A 17,807-nucleotide genomic window follows, 5' to 3' on the forward strand; every position below is an offset into this window, starting at 1 on the left:
TTGTATCTTTATCTGTGTTCAGTTGTGAGTTTTCTAGAGCGTGGTGTGTCGCCTTTCAGTTACTACAGTGTTGATGTCCTAACAACAAAGCCCTATACAGACTCTCGTGCAGTTCTTGCCAAGGCATATCGAAAAAGCGGTGTTGCAATAGCGTGTTCTCTAAGCATGAGTAACAACTTAATCCATTGCGAACCCTTGTTACAAATTTCAACCAGTTCAGCATCCCAGAGAGAACTGCACGGTCACATGTGGCTGAGCAGCCAGATGTAGCATTGCACTGTGTTATAGCCTAACATTACTGTTTGCTGAAACAGACATTGGAATTGATAAAGCTACATTGTCGGCCTTCCTTCTTCAGCAACTGCTTGCCAACAGATTCTGCCTGAATTGTGATTGTGGGAATATAGACGCTGTACAAAAGGAGAAAGGGGCTGCATGCTGTGTTGACTATTATGCGAAATTAGACCTTTATTTACTAAAGACTGAGTGAGCCTTTATAATGGTAGTACATTGACACTGTTGTACGTTCGGTTGGATCACAAGCCTGTTGGCACAATACTTTAGTAATTATTGGTCTTAATCGTTTGCCCTTCATTCTGTTGATCTATGTGTTGCTGATGTGACAGTAAGTATAATACTCTTATTGCCTTAATAGTGACTGCATGATGTGGCCTTTGGAGACGTGTGTGGCACTGCCCTCGTTTTCCCAAAAAGTATAAATATTGTTGGAATGGGGGATTGCACGCACCCAAACTCAGTAACTTTGTACAGACACATTATAAAGAATCTTACTTATATTTTTGTTGTCATAGGGGTAACTGGCGACCACTGCTCCACCGTGGAAGTTGGCAGAAAGGACAAACGTCTCACTTTGAATCCAATTCATCACTGCTTGTGTCTCAGGCTCTCGTGCAACATTATTTGCCTCGAAGGCATCTGGGAAATTCCTATTGAGATCCACCATATTCTGGTTCAACCTTGGGATGCAAAGACATATAGAGGGTTTGTTTTGTTTATTTATGCTAGAACTCCCCCCCCCCGTTTTATCTGGGAGCACTACCAGATTTCTGTAGATTGCCCATGTTTTTTTCTAAGAATCATTTGTGCCATATAAAATTGACCCCCTGAAAATTCTTTAATCAATACTCATTATTTGCTTTTGCACTTTATGCTTTCAATTAGAGGATACAAATATTTTAACACACAGGAAGTTAGGTGTAACGCTAGAAAACAGAGCTTATAATATGTACATGCAACATAGTAAATTATCAAAGCGATAAGGAAATGCAGTATTCTTAAGTTGTCAGATGACACCAGTTTCTCCTCATGGGCATTACAGATCCCAGTGTCCCATCGCCTGCAGAGTAACCTCGGGATTCATCCTTTTCCTAGTCATCTTCAACATCTACATGGAGCCTCCAAGAACTCTTATCACCGACAAAAGCAACAAATTACAACAATACGCCAATCCCATACAACAGTATATGAAAGTCTCCTTCACTTGTGACATTCACTTCCTCAAGAACTACCTGCACCTCTGCCAGTCCGAGCTATCCAAAACTACCAAGATCTCAACCTCATAATGACCGAATTCTCCTTTTCACCAACAACTGGTCAAAACCTAGTGCAATGCCCTCAACCTTAATAGCACTAATGCTCAACTATCAGTCAACACCAAATCGCTTGGATTCACCCTCTACACCCATTTAACCCTGAAAGAACACCACCAAAAGACCAAAATAGCTTGGTACTAAGTCTCACTACAAAATAAGAGACACTATTCTTCCCAGAAACTGAATTCAGAACTGCTGTCCAAACCCTCATATTCACGTCTGGATGGTGTCCAAACTTTTGCTCCATGACATCCCAGACTTCATGCTGACTCTCCCAAAGGCATTCTACATGCCTAAGCACGCCTCATCAGGGACCTGAAGAAATTAGAACATCTTGTCCCCAGCCCGAATACATTCCCGCTTGCTCCCCCAATGGCCCGCTCCATAGTTAAAACCAGCTGCACTTTTAACACCACCTTCAAAACTTGTACTAGACGCACCCCGAGCCAGGATATCACTAGACTGGAGATGAAGAGGTGCAGAAGGGAAAAAGCAGAAAATCATTTTTCCATCTCCCAAAGCAGTACCTAGAACAACATGTCCAGCTCCATCGGAACTGCCGCTACCGTCTTCCAATTCAGACAGTCCCCTTCGCCTCTCAGATCTCACCAGCTTCCCTCCTACCAGGAATACTGTCTTTGGTATTATTTGCTACAGCCTTGTGGGGGGGCTCTTTTACTTCTGGCTCGATTTGCACTATATAAATAATTCTTACATACAAACATAAATACATGCATCAACGAAAGTATAGAAGATCCCCTGCACATGTCTGTGTAACCAACATACATCACTAGCTGGATGTAAGTTTGGAATACAGCATACAGTGATCGAGGATGGCTTGCTGGGTGTTGTGCAGGAGGGAGAGCGAAAAATATATTGGAATCCTCATTAAGATGATTTTCCTTGCTCTGTTTGCCCTGTTCCTCATCAGTTTCAGAATCTGAAACAGTGTATACCACAAAGAGTGGCAGAGAGCACGTGCCTCACCAGGTGTCAAGCAAAGAAATTGCTCCGAATGTCTTGGCAAATTGGTGCAAAGATCTTCAGAGTCCCTGGGGGAATGATGCTAGTAAGGTCTCACATGAAGACTTATGCTCAACTAGATTGTATGTTGGAGTGGCACCGGTAAAATTCCATGCTAAAGCACGAGATCTTATGGGAGATATCAAATTGTCCGTCATCCTGATGCCTGGTACCCTCTTTTTTCAGTGAAAAGATTTTAAGAGTACTGAATGATGCTGAACTGGTTGATGATATTTGCAGGGATTCGTCAATTCCTGTACTAGTCAACTGAATAATGAACGACAAAACGTCCGCTTGGTAATACTTCGAAGGGTTCAGGTTCTTCTCAGAAGGCAAGTCACTTGTTTTGTAATTATTCCCATGTCAATTCCTTTTCAGCGCAAACTACATCGTTGTATTCTGAGACGTCCAAATATGTGCAAGCTAGTTTTTTAGGAAACAGACTTCAGTAACATAAGAAAGGAGTGGCGAGGAATGAACCCCATTCTTAAGCCAGGCGACCTGTAACTCGAGCAAGTATTAGAAAGATGGAAAGCAAGATGAGCAGGAGTTGTAGGACGATACATTTTGAATGCCAAAATTACTTTCATTCCAGGGTGGCAGGAACTCATGAATTTAAAAAGAGCCAAACAAATTATGAAGTCTGAGGTAAGCCATAAATAAACAGTCTTGGCAATTGGTCGAGTGCTGACACCGTTTAACCTACTTTAAAAGCTTCGCCCTAAACAATCATAAAAGCACAAGCACAGGATAGGCGTTAATTACAAAGGCCAAAAGTGAATAACGGAGCTGACTCAAACGTACATGAAATCTTTAAAATGTTTAAACACTAAAATTAATGCATTGATATAGGTGTAAACTTACAAGTCCTATGAATTGTACGAGTGGGCCCCCTGTTGGAAGTAAGTGGCTTAGTTAACTGCAATGAGTGCAGAAAGGCGTGCAACTTCAGATGCAGCAAATTTGTGCTTTACTTGAAATACAAATTTAAAGTGCTTCTACGTGTAAAACATACATGCCCTGTGAGATAATCAAGTAAGCCCCCATTAGATTACTCACATCATACCCCACCTCAGGAAACTCCACTGTCCCCCCATACAGAAGAGATGCCAATTCAAGCTGCTGATCACGCACACAAGGCTCTACACAACCAAGGACCCGCCTACATTAACCACCACCTGATCTTCCACCAACCATCGAGAAGACTACGCTCCGCCTCCCTTTCACTTGTCTATACTCCCCGCTTTTACTGAAGCAGAAGTGGAGGATGCTCCTTCTCCCACATCGCAGCAAAGACCTGGAACAGCCTCCTCATGCAGCTTGGGAGCGTCACCTCACTTCCGGGATTCTGAAAGGTCCTCAAGACCTGTTTGAATAAACCTCCAGGGCCTGCAAGTGCCTGGATACCCTATCGTGTGATCAGCCACGCTTTATAAATCCTGATTGATTGATTTAACATGCATATTTAAAGTGCTTCAGGTTGAAGTGTTGCTTAAGGTGTGGGTTAAAGTGCTTCGCGCTGCTTTATGAAGTGCTATATGTGCCCACCCGGTGCCCTCCTGCTGGCTGAATGAAATACCAGCAAAACACACAAGATGATGGACGGAATGTTGCACAATGGCAAAACATTCACCCCCAGTCACAGATCTGGGTTTAATCCATCGTTATGTTGCTCACCAAGCCACCCCAGTTCAGACATGGCCATATGCAAATCAGTCTTGACCCTGTGCCTCATGGGAACAGTCCAGCCCGAACTGCCAAGCCATGTCTTCCCTGGACCGGAATCAAGCATCCTAGGACCGGTTTCTGGCTATCAGCCGTCATCAGCCAGGATAGCTTGATTGCAGTGGCTCAGACGTGAGTCCCTTGCTCACTTTGCCACTGGATTCAAGCTAGCCTGGCTGATTACGGCTGAAATGCCAGAAACCTGTCCAGGGAAGACATGGCTTTGGCAGTTCGGGCTTGACTGTTCCCATGAGGCACAGGGTCGGACTGATTTGCATATGGCCATATCTGAACTGGGGTGGCGGAGTGAGCTAAAGAATGGTGATGGATTAAACCCAGATCAGTTGACTGGGGGTGGGTGTTTGATTTGCTCAAGCGCTCCGTCCATCATCCCCTTTTGTATCGCTTTGTTCGCCCTAAGTTGGCAGGGTATGCTCAGACGTGAGTCCCTTGCTCACTTTGCCACTGGATTCAAGCTAGCCTGGCTGATGACGGCTGAAATGCCAGAAACCGGTCCCAGGATGCTTGTTTCCGGTCCAGCAAGGACATGGCTTTGGCAGTTCGGGCTGGACTGTTCCCAAGAGGCACAGGGTCAGACTGATTTCCATATGGCCATGTCTGAACAGGGGTGGCAGAGTAAACTAAAGGATGGTGATGGATTAAACCCAGATCAGTTGACTGGGGGTGAGTGTTTGATTTGCTCAAGCGCTCTGTCCATCATCCCCTTTTTCATCCCCTTTTGTATTGAATGAAATACCAGCCAGTTGATTTGGTACGAGGGCTGAAATCCCCTTACCTTCCCACTAATAGGTCGCACAGGTACAGAACCGCACACTGCATATGAAAAGAATAGATTGCATCAGGCTAATATGTGATGTGCTATAAAGTTTATTAAATGTTCCTGTGACACTGGGATCAAAACTGCACTGAGATTTAGGGATTGGGAGGGGTGGGGGAGATTGGGGCTATGCATAGCGTCCATTGCTGCCTGGAGAACTAAGAAAGCGATATTTTAAACTGTCAGGAAGTGAGCAGAAGACTGGGTAGATTCCCTCTGTAAGCAACATTGCATTTCCCCGTTGCAAGAGTGAATATTCAACCACTACTGGGTGGGATGTAACTAATATTTTCTGTGCAGTAACAGCAGTTTAAATATGAAGATTATGGTACACTACTTCTTTGGGACACATACTCCCTGTGTGTCCTTTTCACTCCCTCCTCCTTCCATACCAATATGTCTTCAGGGGAATCCACACAAACCTTAATCTCATCAGCAATTTATTTTGGCCCTTGGCTGGGGCAGATGAATTGGAGGCACCCTGTGGTCATAAAGGTTGATGGCTCAGCTACCATGGAATTTCTCCTCCTGAGCATTCCTATCACAGTCTGTGGAGATACGTTTTGGTTGCTTCAATAGTAATCTCAAAGTCTGCTTCAGAGGGAGATTGGCGGATCAGATATTGAGTATTTCTAAGGCATTCCGAGAGCTATTCAAGTACTGTTGCTCGTGGAGTGCTCTTGTTCTAATGCATACCGCAAAAGGTGTGTAAGAGTACTGTCCTGCACCCTTTTCAGATTTAAGCAATAGGACAATTATTGTGCATTCAAAATTAGATATTGTCGTGTCAATTTAAATCCTAATCAAACTTGGGCTTGAGTTGTGCTGTCGAGTAATGAAACTATTGTTCTGTAGCTGTTGAACTGGACTCTGTCCAGCCAATTTGCAATTCTGCCTTTGAAAGCCAACACACCATAGGCTGCTGAGACCATTAACTTACATTAGCTTACTGGTTACTACCTTTAGCAAAGCTCTTAGGTCCAGGACCTGCAGAGGCTTGTGCAAAGTACAGATGGCCAAGGTTAGAGAGCAGCAGCGGTTCCTCCATTATGGTGAAGAAGCTTTGCTTCCCCTGCCAGCAGCTAAAAAATAAAAAATAAAACGATAATGAATCTGTGTTTATTATCATTTTATTTTTCTCCATAGCGTCATCTAGGGAGAGGGGGCAGGGCCATGAGGAAGACAGGTAGAGTGGGAGTGGTAGGTGGGCTGGTTGTCATTGCGCATGATGGTTTGGTCGGCCGTCTGAGGCCGGCCAAACCGTCATGCGCACTGAAGCTCTCACTAAACCCAACTGCGTTGCTGGGTTGGAGAACGCAGGCATAGGCTCTCAATCTACCTGGGAGCACAAACTCACGGTGCTCAGGCCGATCCTGACACTGCCTTCGAGCTGTGTCAGGATTTGGCCTTGGGGATTTTGGGAGCCTGTGCCTGCAGGGCACCGTGATGGAGCCAGAGAGGAGCGTTGGAGTGTTGAACAGGTAACTTCTTTTATTATTATTTTTTTGTTGTTGTCCATCCCTGGCCCTCCCTCTCCCTCTTCCCCACGACTTTGCACCGACTCCAGCTGCTACTGTTATAGAGTTGGCTGAAGCTTTCTGGGCTTGAACTTGTATGGAGATTTGGCCTTGTTCATCCAGCCATACCCCAAGATACTTATAAGATGGTACCTTCCCAACAGGACTCTCTTGAATAAACCAGGACCTATTCATTGATACGGACTCCAAATAGTTAGTCTCCATCTTTGTGAAATTGTTGGTGGTACGTTTTGACAGGGAGAATGCCTTGGCAGAAAAAGCCAGCTTAAAGGATGCTTTGTACAAGAAAGTGGACCTAGCCCTTTACAATGTTGTTCTTGCACCCTCCTGGCTTTAAGGGCAGGGATCTACGGAACTCACACTTCTCGATTCCCTTGTTTCAGAATTCCCCCCAAAACTATTCAAGGCAGTAGAGTAAGGTATGGAATGCAATACAATCTTGGAATCCAGAGAAAGACAAATTGAATTCACCCCTGATATATGTTATTCTGTTGTGGTAGATCACATTTGAATCTAGAAAACGTTCAAGCTACAAAACTACTCCAACTGGTAAGCAACCATTTGGTTTTACAGCATGAATCCGTTTCTGGATTCACATGCTGTGCATTAGATTATGTTGCAGTTCTCCCCCTAGGGATAGTGGGGGTTAGATGTGGAAAAGTTTGTAAACAGGTGTTATAGTACTTTCTGTCTCACCTGAGCTTCCTTTGTCATATGTATGCCCATAAAATAATGATTGTTAAAGGTGTCTGGGGATGCCCATGTGTCATGTTCCGCGGTGTTTAATGTTCTCGGGCTGTCGAGAGGAGCAATGAAACTACAGTTCCCGGCATGCCTCGCGTACGTCGCGTACTACGCTGGGTGCGCGCGCATGCCAGGAAATAAAGGAGTGAATCCGACGGCGGTGAAACGCCGATAATTCCGTGGTTACAGGGACGTGTTCTGGAGCTCAGGAACCTTGTTGGTAAACCGACTTGTTTTACCAAGTCCAACTTAACCGTGAGTAGGCTGGCAGGAGGCGGTGTGAGGCGTTGGTTCTATCGATCCCAACAGCACACCGGCCGGCTGTAGCAGAGAAAGGAAACTTCACTCGGCTGAGTATATCTCGAAGTTTCATAACCTTGTTTGTTGGTCCTGAACCGTGTTTGGCATTTAAGGGTTTTGGAGCTACAGAGACCTTGCGTACCTTCATTGCCAAGCACAAAATCGAAGTGTATATATTAGGATATATATATATATTGGTTCACATGCGATGGGACTCACTTGAAACTCATCACTGAGCCTCGCTACTAATTTACCCTGAAGGAGTAAAACATTGATTCCTTCAGAAGTAAGGCACATTTAAGGAAGTCTGAAAAGTAGTGTGACGGCAACACTAAAATTCCATTCCAAAGGAGCTTTTTCTTTGTTATTCTCGGGGAGGTCCCGCATGAAGCAGAATTTATTGTTCTCTTATTTCATTTCTACAGGAGACAGGAGGGGTCTTGAGAGAGGGAATTGTGGTTTACCCATACAAGTTGATATGATGCAATATTCATGGTATGTGTAGGGTACCTTCTGATCTACAACCGTAATTACTGTTCCCATTCACCAGTATACAGTGAACAGTGTATGTTTTGTCTTTTCAGCTGGGTACAGTTCCTCTTACCTCTTCCACATCATTGTCTCCACTAGGATTAGAGCCTTGTGTATTTTCCTTTACAGGTATTACTCATACACAGTGGGGTGGTATTGGTTAATTGGAGTGCAAAGTAGAATACACTATATAGAGTGAGGGAGATAGGGTGTTCTAATCTCTTGTTATTTGTCATTACAGATCTCCCTCCCTGCTGTCCCCTTCCTTTCCCGCGCCCCGCTGAATTATCTCGATTGTTCGTGTCATTGCATATTGAGCACTGAGGTAGTTCGGTAGGGTCGGGTATTGGACTCTCAACACAGCCCCGAGGAAGCCTAAAGCCGAACCTGACAGAATTATCGGCCCAAGGATTTTACCTCTTCTTGGCTGTGTTGAGTGTCGCCATGACTACCTTAGAGGATGTTCTGGCTGCTTTGGCCTTAGTGCAGGTGGAGTTGGCTGCGTCCAATAGAGAGGTAGCCGCCTCGAGAGCGGAGAACGCTCAATTGCGGGCCAGGGTGGATAGATTGCCACTAACTAATGCAACCACGGGGGCTACCAGTGGCTCTTCCCCTACCACTTCTGTGGTGGTAGAAATGCCGGCCCAAATACCTCTAGCCCCACCAGAACGATACCATGGGGACATTAAAAAGGTTCAGGTGTTTATGACACAGGTCCAAATGCACTTTATGTGCAAACCAAAAATGTTTGCCACACATCAGGCGAGGGTAGCTTTCCTTATATCATATTTAGGAGGGGAAGCTGCTCAGTGGGCTGTTCCGATAGTCAGAAGGGATGACCCCCTCCTATATAACTGGGACGACTTTAGAGAAGAATTCGAAAAAACTTTCGATAGGAGGGCTGAAACTTTCACGGCGGACAGAGAGCTGTTGAAGCTGAAACAGGGTGATGCCGATCTTGTTACGTATCTTAACAACTTCAGAAGACTCGTGGCCGAAACGGATTGGCCTGAAGCCAAGAGAACAGCTTTATTTTATCAAGGCCTTAGTGAGGAAATGAAGGACGTGTTGGCCCAGATCGATCCGCAGCCCCGTACCTGCTCTGCATTAATAGATCTCGCCTTACGCTTGGACCATCGCATGAAGGAAAGGAAAGGAGAACATAAGAAAAAGGACAAAACAGTGATGCCATATGAACAAGCCGGTAGCGGAGAAAAACCGGCTACCTCTTCTGAAGCAATGGATGTAGGGGCGGTGCGAGCCTCGTTAACCACTAGCGAGAGAGAACATAGGCGCAAACAAGGATTATGTCTCTATTGCGGGAAGAAAGGCCATTTCCTGCGTGAATGCCCCGTGAAACCAAAAAGCAACAGATTTAAGGGAGGACAAAGTCTCGCCGGAGTGGCAGAAAAAGAGTCGGGAAACTCCACTGCTTGATGGTGAATGAAGGGAAACCCTCAAGCACACATATCATCCCTTCGCTCTCTCCAAGGATAGAAGCAGAGAAGAATCATATGTTTTTGCAAATGATCATGGTAATAGAAGACGTACAACAAGACGTTCATGTAATGGTTGACTCTGGAGCTACGGGCTGTTTTATGGATTACACTGAAGCTCGTAGACTAGGAGTAACACTAGTACCCAAAAACACACCAGAAACGGTCTACGCTGTAGACGGTAACGAATTACAAGCAGGACCCATAAGATACCATACGAGGGAATATGAACTGGTTTATGGTAATTATCATCATGAAAAACTGGTTTTCAACATCATAGAAGCCCCACAGTATGGAATCATACTGGGTCTCCCATGGTTACAGAAACATGACCCTGATATACGTTGGACCACTAAAACGATCCAGTTTCTTTCTCCATATTGCAGTGAACGCTGTATGATGAAGACTCGGAACCCTGCTTCCCCATTAGCATCTATGCAGACGATAGCCACAGCAGCGGAAAAAGACGTGACCTTGCCTCCCTGTTATGCAGAGTTTGGGGCGGTCTTTAGTGATAAAGAAGCAGAAGTGCTCCCACCTCACAGGACATATGACTGTCGCATCGACCTCATCCCAGGCTCTGAAATCCCCAACGGGAGAATTTTTGCACTTACGTTGCCTGAAACGGAAACCCTGAGAGACTATCTTGATAAATATTTGTCTCTAGGATTCATTAGACCTTCCAGATCCCCTGCTGCATCTCCTTTATTCTTCATACCTAAAGCAAATGGTGAAAAAAGGTGCTGCATCGACTACCGCGCATTAAACGCCATCACAGTTAAAAATCAATACCCACTACCCTTGATCCCAGTACTCCTGGAACAAGTCCGTGCAGCGCGAATCTATACGAAGTTGGATCTGCGTGGGGCCTATCACCTTGTACGCATTAGGCAGGGTGATGAGTGGAAGACGGCCTTTAAGACGCGGTACGGACTATACGAGTATTTGGTGATGCCCTTTGGGCTTTGCAATGCCCCGGCCGCTTTTCAATTCTTTCTCAATTAAGTGCTTCGCGACTTTTTGGATCGTCACGTAGTCGTTTATATAGACGATATTCTAGTCTATTCGAATTCGACAGAGGAGCACATAACACATGTCAAATCCGTGTTACAGGCGTTAAGGGAACACCATCTTTTCTGTAAAATCACCAAATGTGAATTTCACGTAACAACAGTGGAGTTTCTGGGTGTGATGCTGACGCCATCGGGACAGGTGATGGCAGAAAGAAAAGTGCAAGCCATAGTGGGATGGCCAGTTCCCAAGAACGTCAAGGACATACAGAGCCTGTTGGGGTTTGCCAACTTTTACAGGAGATTCATAGCAGGTTTCTCAGGAATGGTAGCACCCCTCACGAGGCTTACAAAAAAGAACACACAGTTCGTGTGGGATAAGGAAGCACAACTCGCTTTTGACACATTAAAGTCTGCCTTCTCCTCAGCACCGGTGTTAACACATGCCAATCCTGATATTCCGTTCATAGTCGAGGCAGATGCCTCTGAAATTGCTCTGGGGGCGGTATTGTCCCAAAAAGAGGGTTCTACAGGCACTCTACATCCAATTGCCTACATGTCGCGGAAACTCAGTCCTGCGGAAGTCAATTATACAATCGCAGAAAAGGAGCTGCTAGCCATAAGAGACGCTTTCTTGGAATGGCGGCACTGGCTGATGGGAGCCAAACACTCGATCACGGTGTATACCGATCATCGAAACCTGCAGTTTTTAAGGGCCGCAAGACATCTGTCCCCCAGACAGCTTCGGTGGATGCTGTTCTTCGAGGAGTTCTGCTTCGTGGTTACATTCAGGCCTGGTTCCAATAATAGGAAAGCGGATGCACTGACAAGAAGAGAAAATCACCTAATTCCTTTGAAAAAACTCATTAGATCAATCATCGAGCCGGAACAGGTGATAGGAGTAACACACACCAACGATTTCCTATCTGGAATCCGGAGAGGAGCCCAAACCTGTGTGTGGCGCACATGGCTCAGGCATCACCCTGAGTGGAAGATGAAACAAGGCATCCCGATGAGAGGAACACAAGTCCTAGTACCCACGAATGCATTGCGGAAGACCGTGTTCTCCTGGTGCCACAAGGTTCCCTGTGCTGGACATATGGGATTCATCAAAACGTTGGAGAAAACCCAGAGACAATTCTGGTGGCCTTCCATCAGACCAGATTTGAGCCGATGGGTGGCGGAATGTGTCACTTGTAACCAGATGAAAACGAACCGACAACAACCTCAGGGGTTGTTACATCCTCTGCCCACTCCTAACAATCCGTGGGAGAGATTCTCAGTGGACTTCATAGTGGGGCTCCCGAAAGATCAAGGCAAGACGGCTATTGTAGTAGTGGTGGACTTCCTGACGAAAATGGGCCACTTCATCGCCTGTGCTCAAGTGCCCACAGCGGGCCAATTAGCTCAGCTACTACTGGAGAATGTCGTAAGACTGCATGGCCTTCCCCGTGATATAGTATCCGATCGCGGGGCTCAGTTTACAGCCCGATTCTGGAAAACATGGTGTTCCGCCTTACACATCACCTCCTCCGTGTCCACCAGCTTCCATCCGCAAACCGATGGACAAACGGAGAGATTAAATCAATCCTTAAAACAGTATCTCCGTTGTTATGTACAGGAAAGCAGTGATTCATGGGTAAATTGGTTGTGGGTGGCAGAGGTGGCCTATAATAGCACCCAACACGCATCCACGCTACACTCTCCTTTCTATTGTTCCTATGGGCATCACCCCAGGTTCACCCCCATGCTGTTACCCTCCGATAATGTGAGGATACCTGAGGTAAAAGAAAGATTGTTGCGTGTGCGCCAAGTTCTTTTGGATACGCGCAGGAATCTTGCAAAGGCCAAAGCTAAGTACAAACACCAAGCGGACAAACACAGGAGACCCAATCCGGTATATCGGAAGGGAGATCTGGTGTGGTTGTCCACAAGAAACATCAAGTTTAAGCGGCACAGCGTGTTTAACCCCCGGTTCATAGGTCCATACCGGGTGGTGGGACATGTGAATCCGGTGGCTGTGCGTCTGCGTCTACCGACGCAGTTGCGTATCCATCCGGTTTTTCATGTGTCGCTCTTAAAACCCTCCAAGTGTCCTGTGCGTAGGGCCCCTCTGCCTGTCTGGGTGCAACAGGATAAGGAGTATGAGGTGCGGAAGGTCTTGGACTCTAGATGGGTGAGGGGTCGCTTGCAATACTTGCTGTCCTGGAAGGGGTTTGGGCCTGAGGAGGATTCCTGGGAATCGGCTAGGGCCGTTCGGGCTCCCCGGTTGGTGGCCAATTTCCATCGTTTGTTTCCTGAGAAGCCGCGGGCGGGTCAGTCCCCTTTGTGAAGGGGGGTGTACTGTCATGTTCCGCGGTGTTTAATGTTCTCGGGCTGTCGAGAGGAGCAATGAAACTACAGTTCCCGGCATGCCTCGCGTACGTCGCGTACTACGCTGGGTGCGCGCGCATGCCAGGAAATAAAGGAGTGAATCCGACGGCGGTGAAACGCCGATAATTCCGTGGTTACAGGGACGTGTTCTGGAGCTCAGAAACCTTGTTGGTAAACCGACTTGTTTTACCAAGTCCAACTTAACCGTGAGTAGGCTGGCAGGAGGCGGTGTGAGGCGTTGGTTCTATCGATCCCAACAGCACACCGGCCGGCTGTAGCAGAGAAAGGAAACTTCACTCGGCTGAGTATATCTCGAAGTTTCATAACCATGTTTGTTGGTCCTGAACCGTGTTTGGCATTTAAGGGTTTTGGAGCTACAGAGACCTTGCGTACCTTCATTGCCAAGCACAAAATCGAAGTGTATATATTAGGATATATATATATATATTGGTTCACATGCGATGGGACTCACTTGAAACTTATCACTGAGCCTCGCTACTAATTTACCCTGAAGGAGTAAAACATTGATTCCTTCAGAAGTAAGGCACATTTAAGGAAGTCTGAAAAGTAGTGTGACGGCAACACTAAAATTCCATTCCAAAGGAGCTTTTTCTTTGTTATTCTCGGGGAGGTCCCGCATGAAGCAGAATTTATTGTTCTCTTATTTCATTTCTACAGGAGACAGGAGGGGTCTTGAGAGAGGGAATTGTGGTTTACCCATACAAGTTGATATGATGCAATATTCATGGTATGTGTAGGGTACCTTCTGATCTACAACCGTAATTACTGTTCCCATTCACCAGTATACAGTGAACAGTGTATGTTTTGTCTTTTCAGCTGGGTACAGTTCCTCTTACCTCTTCCACATCATTGTCTCCACTAGGATTAGAGCCTTGTGTATTTTCCTTTACAGGTATTACTCATACACAGTGGGGTGGTATTGGTTAATTGGAGTGCAAAGTAGAATACACTATATAGAGTGAGGGAGATAGGGTGTTCTAATCTCTTGTTATTTGTCATTACAGATCTCCCTCCCTGCTGTCCCCTTCCTTTCCCGCGCCCCGCTGAATTATCTCGATTGTTCGTGTCATTGCATATTGAGCACTGAGGTAGTTCGGTAGGGTCGGGTATTGGACTCTCAACACAGCCCCGAGGAAGCCTAAAGCCGAACCTGACACCATGTTGCAGCTGCGCCTGTAGTGCCTATTGGCACATTTGCCATAAAGGCTAGAGGTGCCCCATTTTTCCTTATTGAATGAGCTTTTGAGTGTAGGGTTAGATTGTTTCCTGTCGAATAGTAGCATGTTTGAATTGTCTCCACAAGCCACTGTGCAATAGTTCCCATTGTAACAGGCGAACCCTTGCTGATTTTAGCATGTGAGACAAACAATTGGTTCCCTTTACGAAACTCTTTTGTCTCCTAAAGATAATACAGTAATGCTCTCCTTACATATGCAAGCTCCTCTCCAGCTGTGTTTGCTGTTTCTTGAAGACAGCTGGTAACTGAATGCTTTGATTCAGATGAAATTTGCTCACCACCTTGGGTAGATATTGAAAATATTTTGTCTTTGTGAATTTGCATATATGGTTCCTCAATGGTTATCACGTAGAGTTCTCTTACTCTCTGTAATGATGTTATTGCTTTGGACATGCTTGAGCAGGTCTAGGTAGCAGGTTTGTTTCGCCCATTGAGGGGCTATGAGGCTTTTACCAGTACTCTGCGTAGTAGAGGGATTGGAGGAAAGCATGGGCAAATCTCCCTGACCAATTTAGTTTTTTTGAGAGAGCTTATGTTCAACCAATACAGACTGCTGTAATTGTTTGCAATGTTATGTATGCAATTTTCAAATTTTTTGTTTGACTTTCGCATTATTGTTCACTTGTATGCCTTAATTTTGTCTGCAAAATTAAGAATTTATCTTTTGAATGCTCCATTGAATATTGAAATGGTTGTACAAAAAATTTTAAACAATACAAAGTAGTGAAGTAAGGTACAATGACTATATGCATTGTTCCTTAGTCTGCTGAAATAAATAGCAGCCTTGAAAACTGGTGGCCAGGTATTCTATTTTGTTTTTTATAAACAATTTAGTGACAGGGCAGTCCTTTCTGACTGCTGACGTTTAAACCTGGAGGCGAAACGTTGGCATTTTCTGTTCTCTATTGTTGTGAATAGGTCTATTGTCAGCTTTCCCCAGAGCTTGAAAATCTTGTTAAGGCTCTTTTGTTTTTATCTCCCAATCATGTGAGGTGCTGTTCTGTCTGCTGAGTCGATCTGCTTCTGTGTTGTCCTTTACCAGTAGGTGGATTGTTTGTAGGTTGATCCTCCATGGCATTACTGATTGCCATATCTCTTGCACTAGTTTGCCTACGGTGAACAACTGTGTTCTTCTAGGCTTGTTCAAGTAAAACATATTTGTCCTTCTGAATTAGTACTCGTTTTCCTATAATGTATGCTTGAAAGGCTTTCAATGCTAATAACACAGACTTCATCTTTAGGGAGTTGATGTGTTTTATGGAGTCTGGGATGCTCCACTAACCCTGAATTCTTATGTTTTCTGTATGACCTCCCCACCCCTTGTGCGACGCATCTGTTGTGATGGTCACTGAAGGAGTTGTTGTTTTGAAAGGTCTCCCTAAGGTTATGTTCTTGGATACAGCCTTTAAGTCTAAAGTTGACATATAGGCCCCCTTTTGGAATAGTGGGATTACTTCTTGTAGTGTGGTCATCTAGAAGTGTTGTGTGTGGATGAATATGTTTATAAATCTAAGATCTAGGATTAGTCTCAGAGTGAGGTATTGTATTGGTGGTGCAATACTTTTTAGCTGTATTCAATAGCCGTGGTGCAACACGTTTAAAACCCAAGTGCCCGTGGTGATTCTTTCCCATTCTTGTGGGAATTGCGCTATCCTGCCTCCCACTAGTGTTATGTGGGGGACATCTTTGTTTCTGAGTCACTTGGAGCCTGTTCCTCCTCTAGCCTTTCCTTTCCCACGGAAAGTCTGTCTTGTGCATTGTTGCCAGGATTGGTATCTTGACTGTTGGGTTGTTTGCTATCCACTGCCCTGCATTTGCTGTTGTTTATGCTGCCCTGCAGTGAAATGTTCCCTTCCTGCGGGATCTCTGAGGTTATTTCCTCCCCTTCTGGAGGTTCCTCTGTACTGTAGAGCACCCATCACCCTTGCTGTTTCATTGTCCTTTTTAATTTGTTGTAGGGCCTTGTCTAGCTCTAGGCCAAACAAGGCATCTGCAGTAAAAGGCTTATTAATTATTGTGGTTTAGGCTTCCTCCTTGACGCCTAAAATTCTAAGCCAGGCGTGTCTCCTACGGGTTGTGCCATACACATTTTTTCACCCGAAAAGCCATAAAAGTTTCGGGAATTTTCTCCAAAATTGAGATTCTCCTTTTGCTTCCAGACCCAACGTCAGAAAAAAATTATCTGAAGATGACTTCCATGCACAGGAACATCCAAGGTGCCAACTGACGTCACCCAGGGGACGGACCTAGCACCAAATGGTGGTAAAAAAAAAAGGGGGGAAAGGGGAAAAAAAGAGAAACGGAGACTGTTCTGGACCCAACCACTAGAGGGTGGAATAATGCACACCTTGTGAATCCAGAAAAGGATTCATTCTGCAAAAGCAGTGGTTCGATATCTGCCTCTGAAGAAGGGGAATGGAGTGTTCTCCATAATTTCTCTGGTTTCCAAGGCCCTCAGTTGAGGAGGATACAGAATAGTGATTGACCTCAAACAAATGAATCAGTGGGTCATGGTGATTCACATCGGAATTAAGACATTACAGATGATTATTGCATTAATCTCAGATGGGAATTGTATGGTGACCATAGCCTACTTTCACGTATCAGACACATCCAGTCACCAGCAGTATCTGAGGTTCTGATTTCAGGAGAATCACGGTCAGTTCCACGTCCTCCTCTTCAGACTGCAGCGATCACTGCCCTGGGTTTAATGAAAGTAGTGGTTCTTTTCCATCTGCAAGGCTGGTCACTATTTCCGCACCTGGTCGATTAGCTCCTTGGTGCTCCTTTTCAGTCCATAGCACTTGAATGTCTGGAAGTAGTGTGCACATTCTTTAAAGATCATGACTTTCTGATCACCAAAGATAAAGGTCAGATGGTACCATCTTAACATCGGATCAATATAGGCGCATGATTTTAGACTTACCTGGATATGGGTTTCCTTCAGAGTGATACGCATTCAGTCAGAGCCGGACTGGGAACGAAAACCGGCACTGGCAAAGTGCTCGGCCGGCCTCCTCCCCGGCGAGGACAGGGGGGGAGGAGCACTTTGCCAGCGCCGGTTTTCTTTGTAACTTTGTAAACTTGGGAATGTGTCTGGTTCCATGGGTGTTGCATGGTAATGTAGTAACACCCACAGCAACACGCACGGAACACCCCTTTCACACAGAGTAATGCGAGAAAGGGCCTTATTTACAATGCCATGAAAAGTCACACCTAAGGTGTCCTTGTAAATATGGGCAGGCAAACTGTACCATATTTTGACACACGGGCGGTGTGTCAAAAAAAAGATGCACCGGCGGCGCAATGCCGTGTACAGGAGGCCCTCAAAATGCATGTTTTTGTGTTTTGAGCAGCG

At 45.4% G+C, this 17,807-nt stretch overlaps 1 protein-coding gene across 3 annotated transcripts in view; it reads right to left on the reverse strand.

The window, feature by feature from the left end:
• Positions 1-17,807, reverse strand: part of CPM (carboxypeptidase M) — a 300,531-nt gene that overhangs the window by 82,088 nt on the left and 200,636 nt on the right. For all 3 annotated transcript variants that reach the window (XM_078676699.1, XM_078676716.1, XM_078676709.1), the window contains exon 5: positions 793-977. In XM_078676699.1, coding sequence (XP_078532825.1) covers positions 793-977 — 185 coding nt within the window. The remainder of the gene's footprint in view (positions 1-792; positions 978-17,807) is intronic.

This window comes from Lissotriton helveticus, chromosome 1_1 (assembly GCF_964261635.1).
Source record: "Lissotriton helveticus chromosome 1_1, aLisHel1.1, whole genome shotgun sequence".
In the NCBI taxonomy this organism is placed as follows: domain Eukaryota; kingdom Metazoa; phylum Chordata; class Amphibia; order Caudata; family Salamandridae; genus Lissotriton; species Lissotriton helveticus.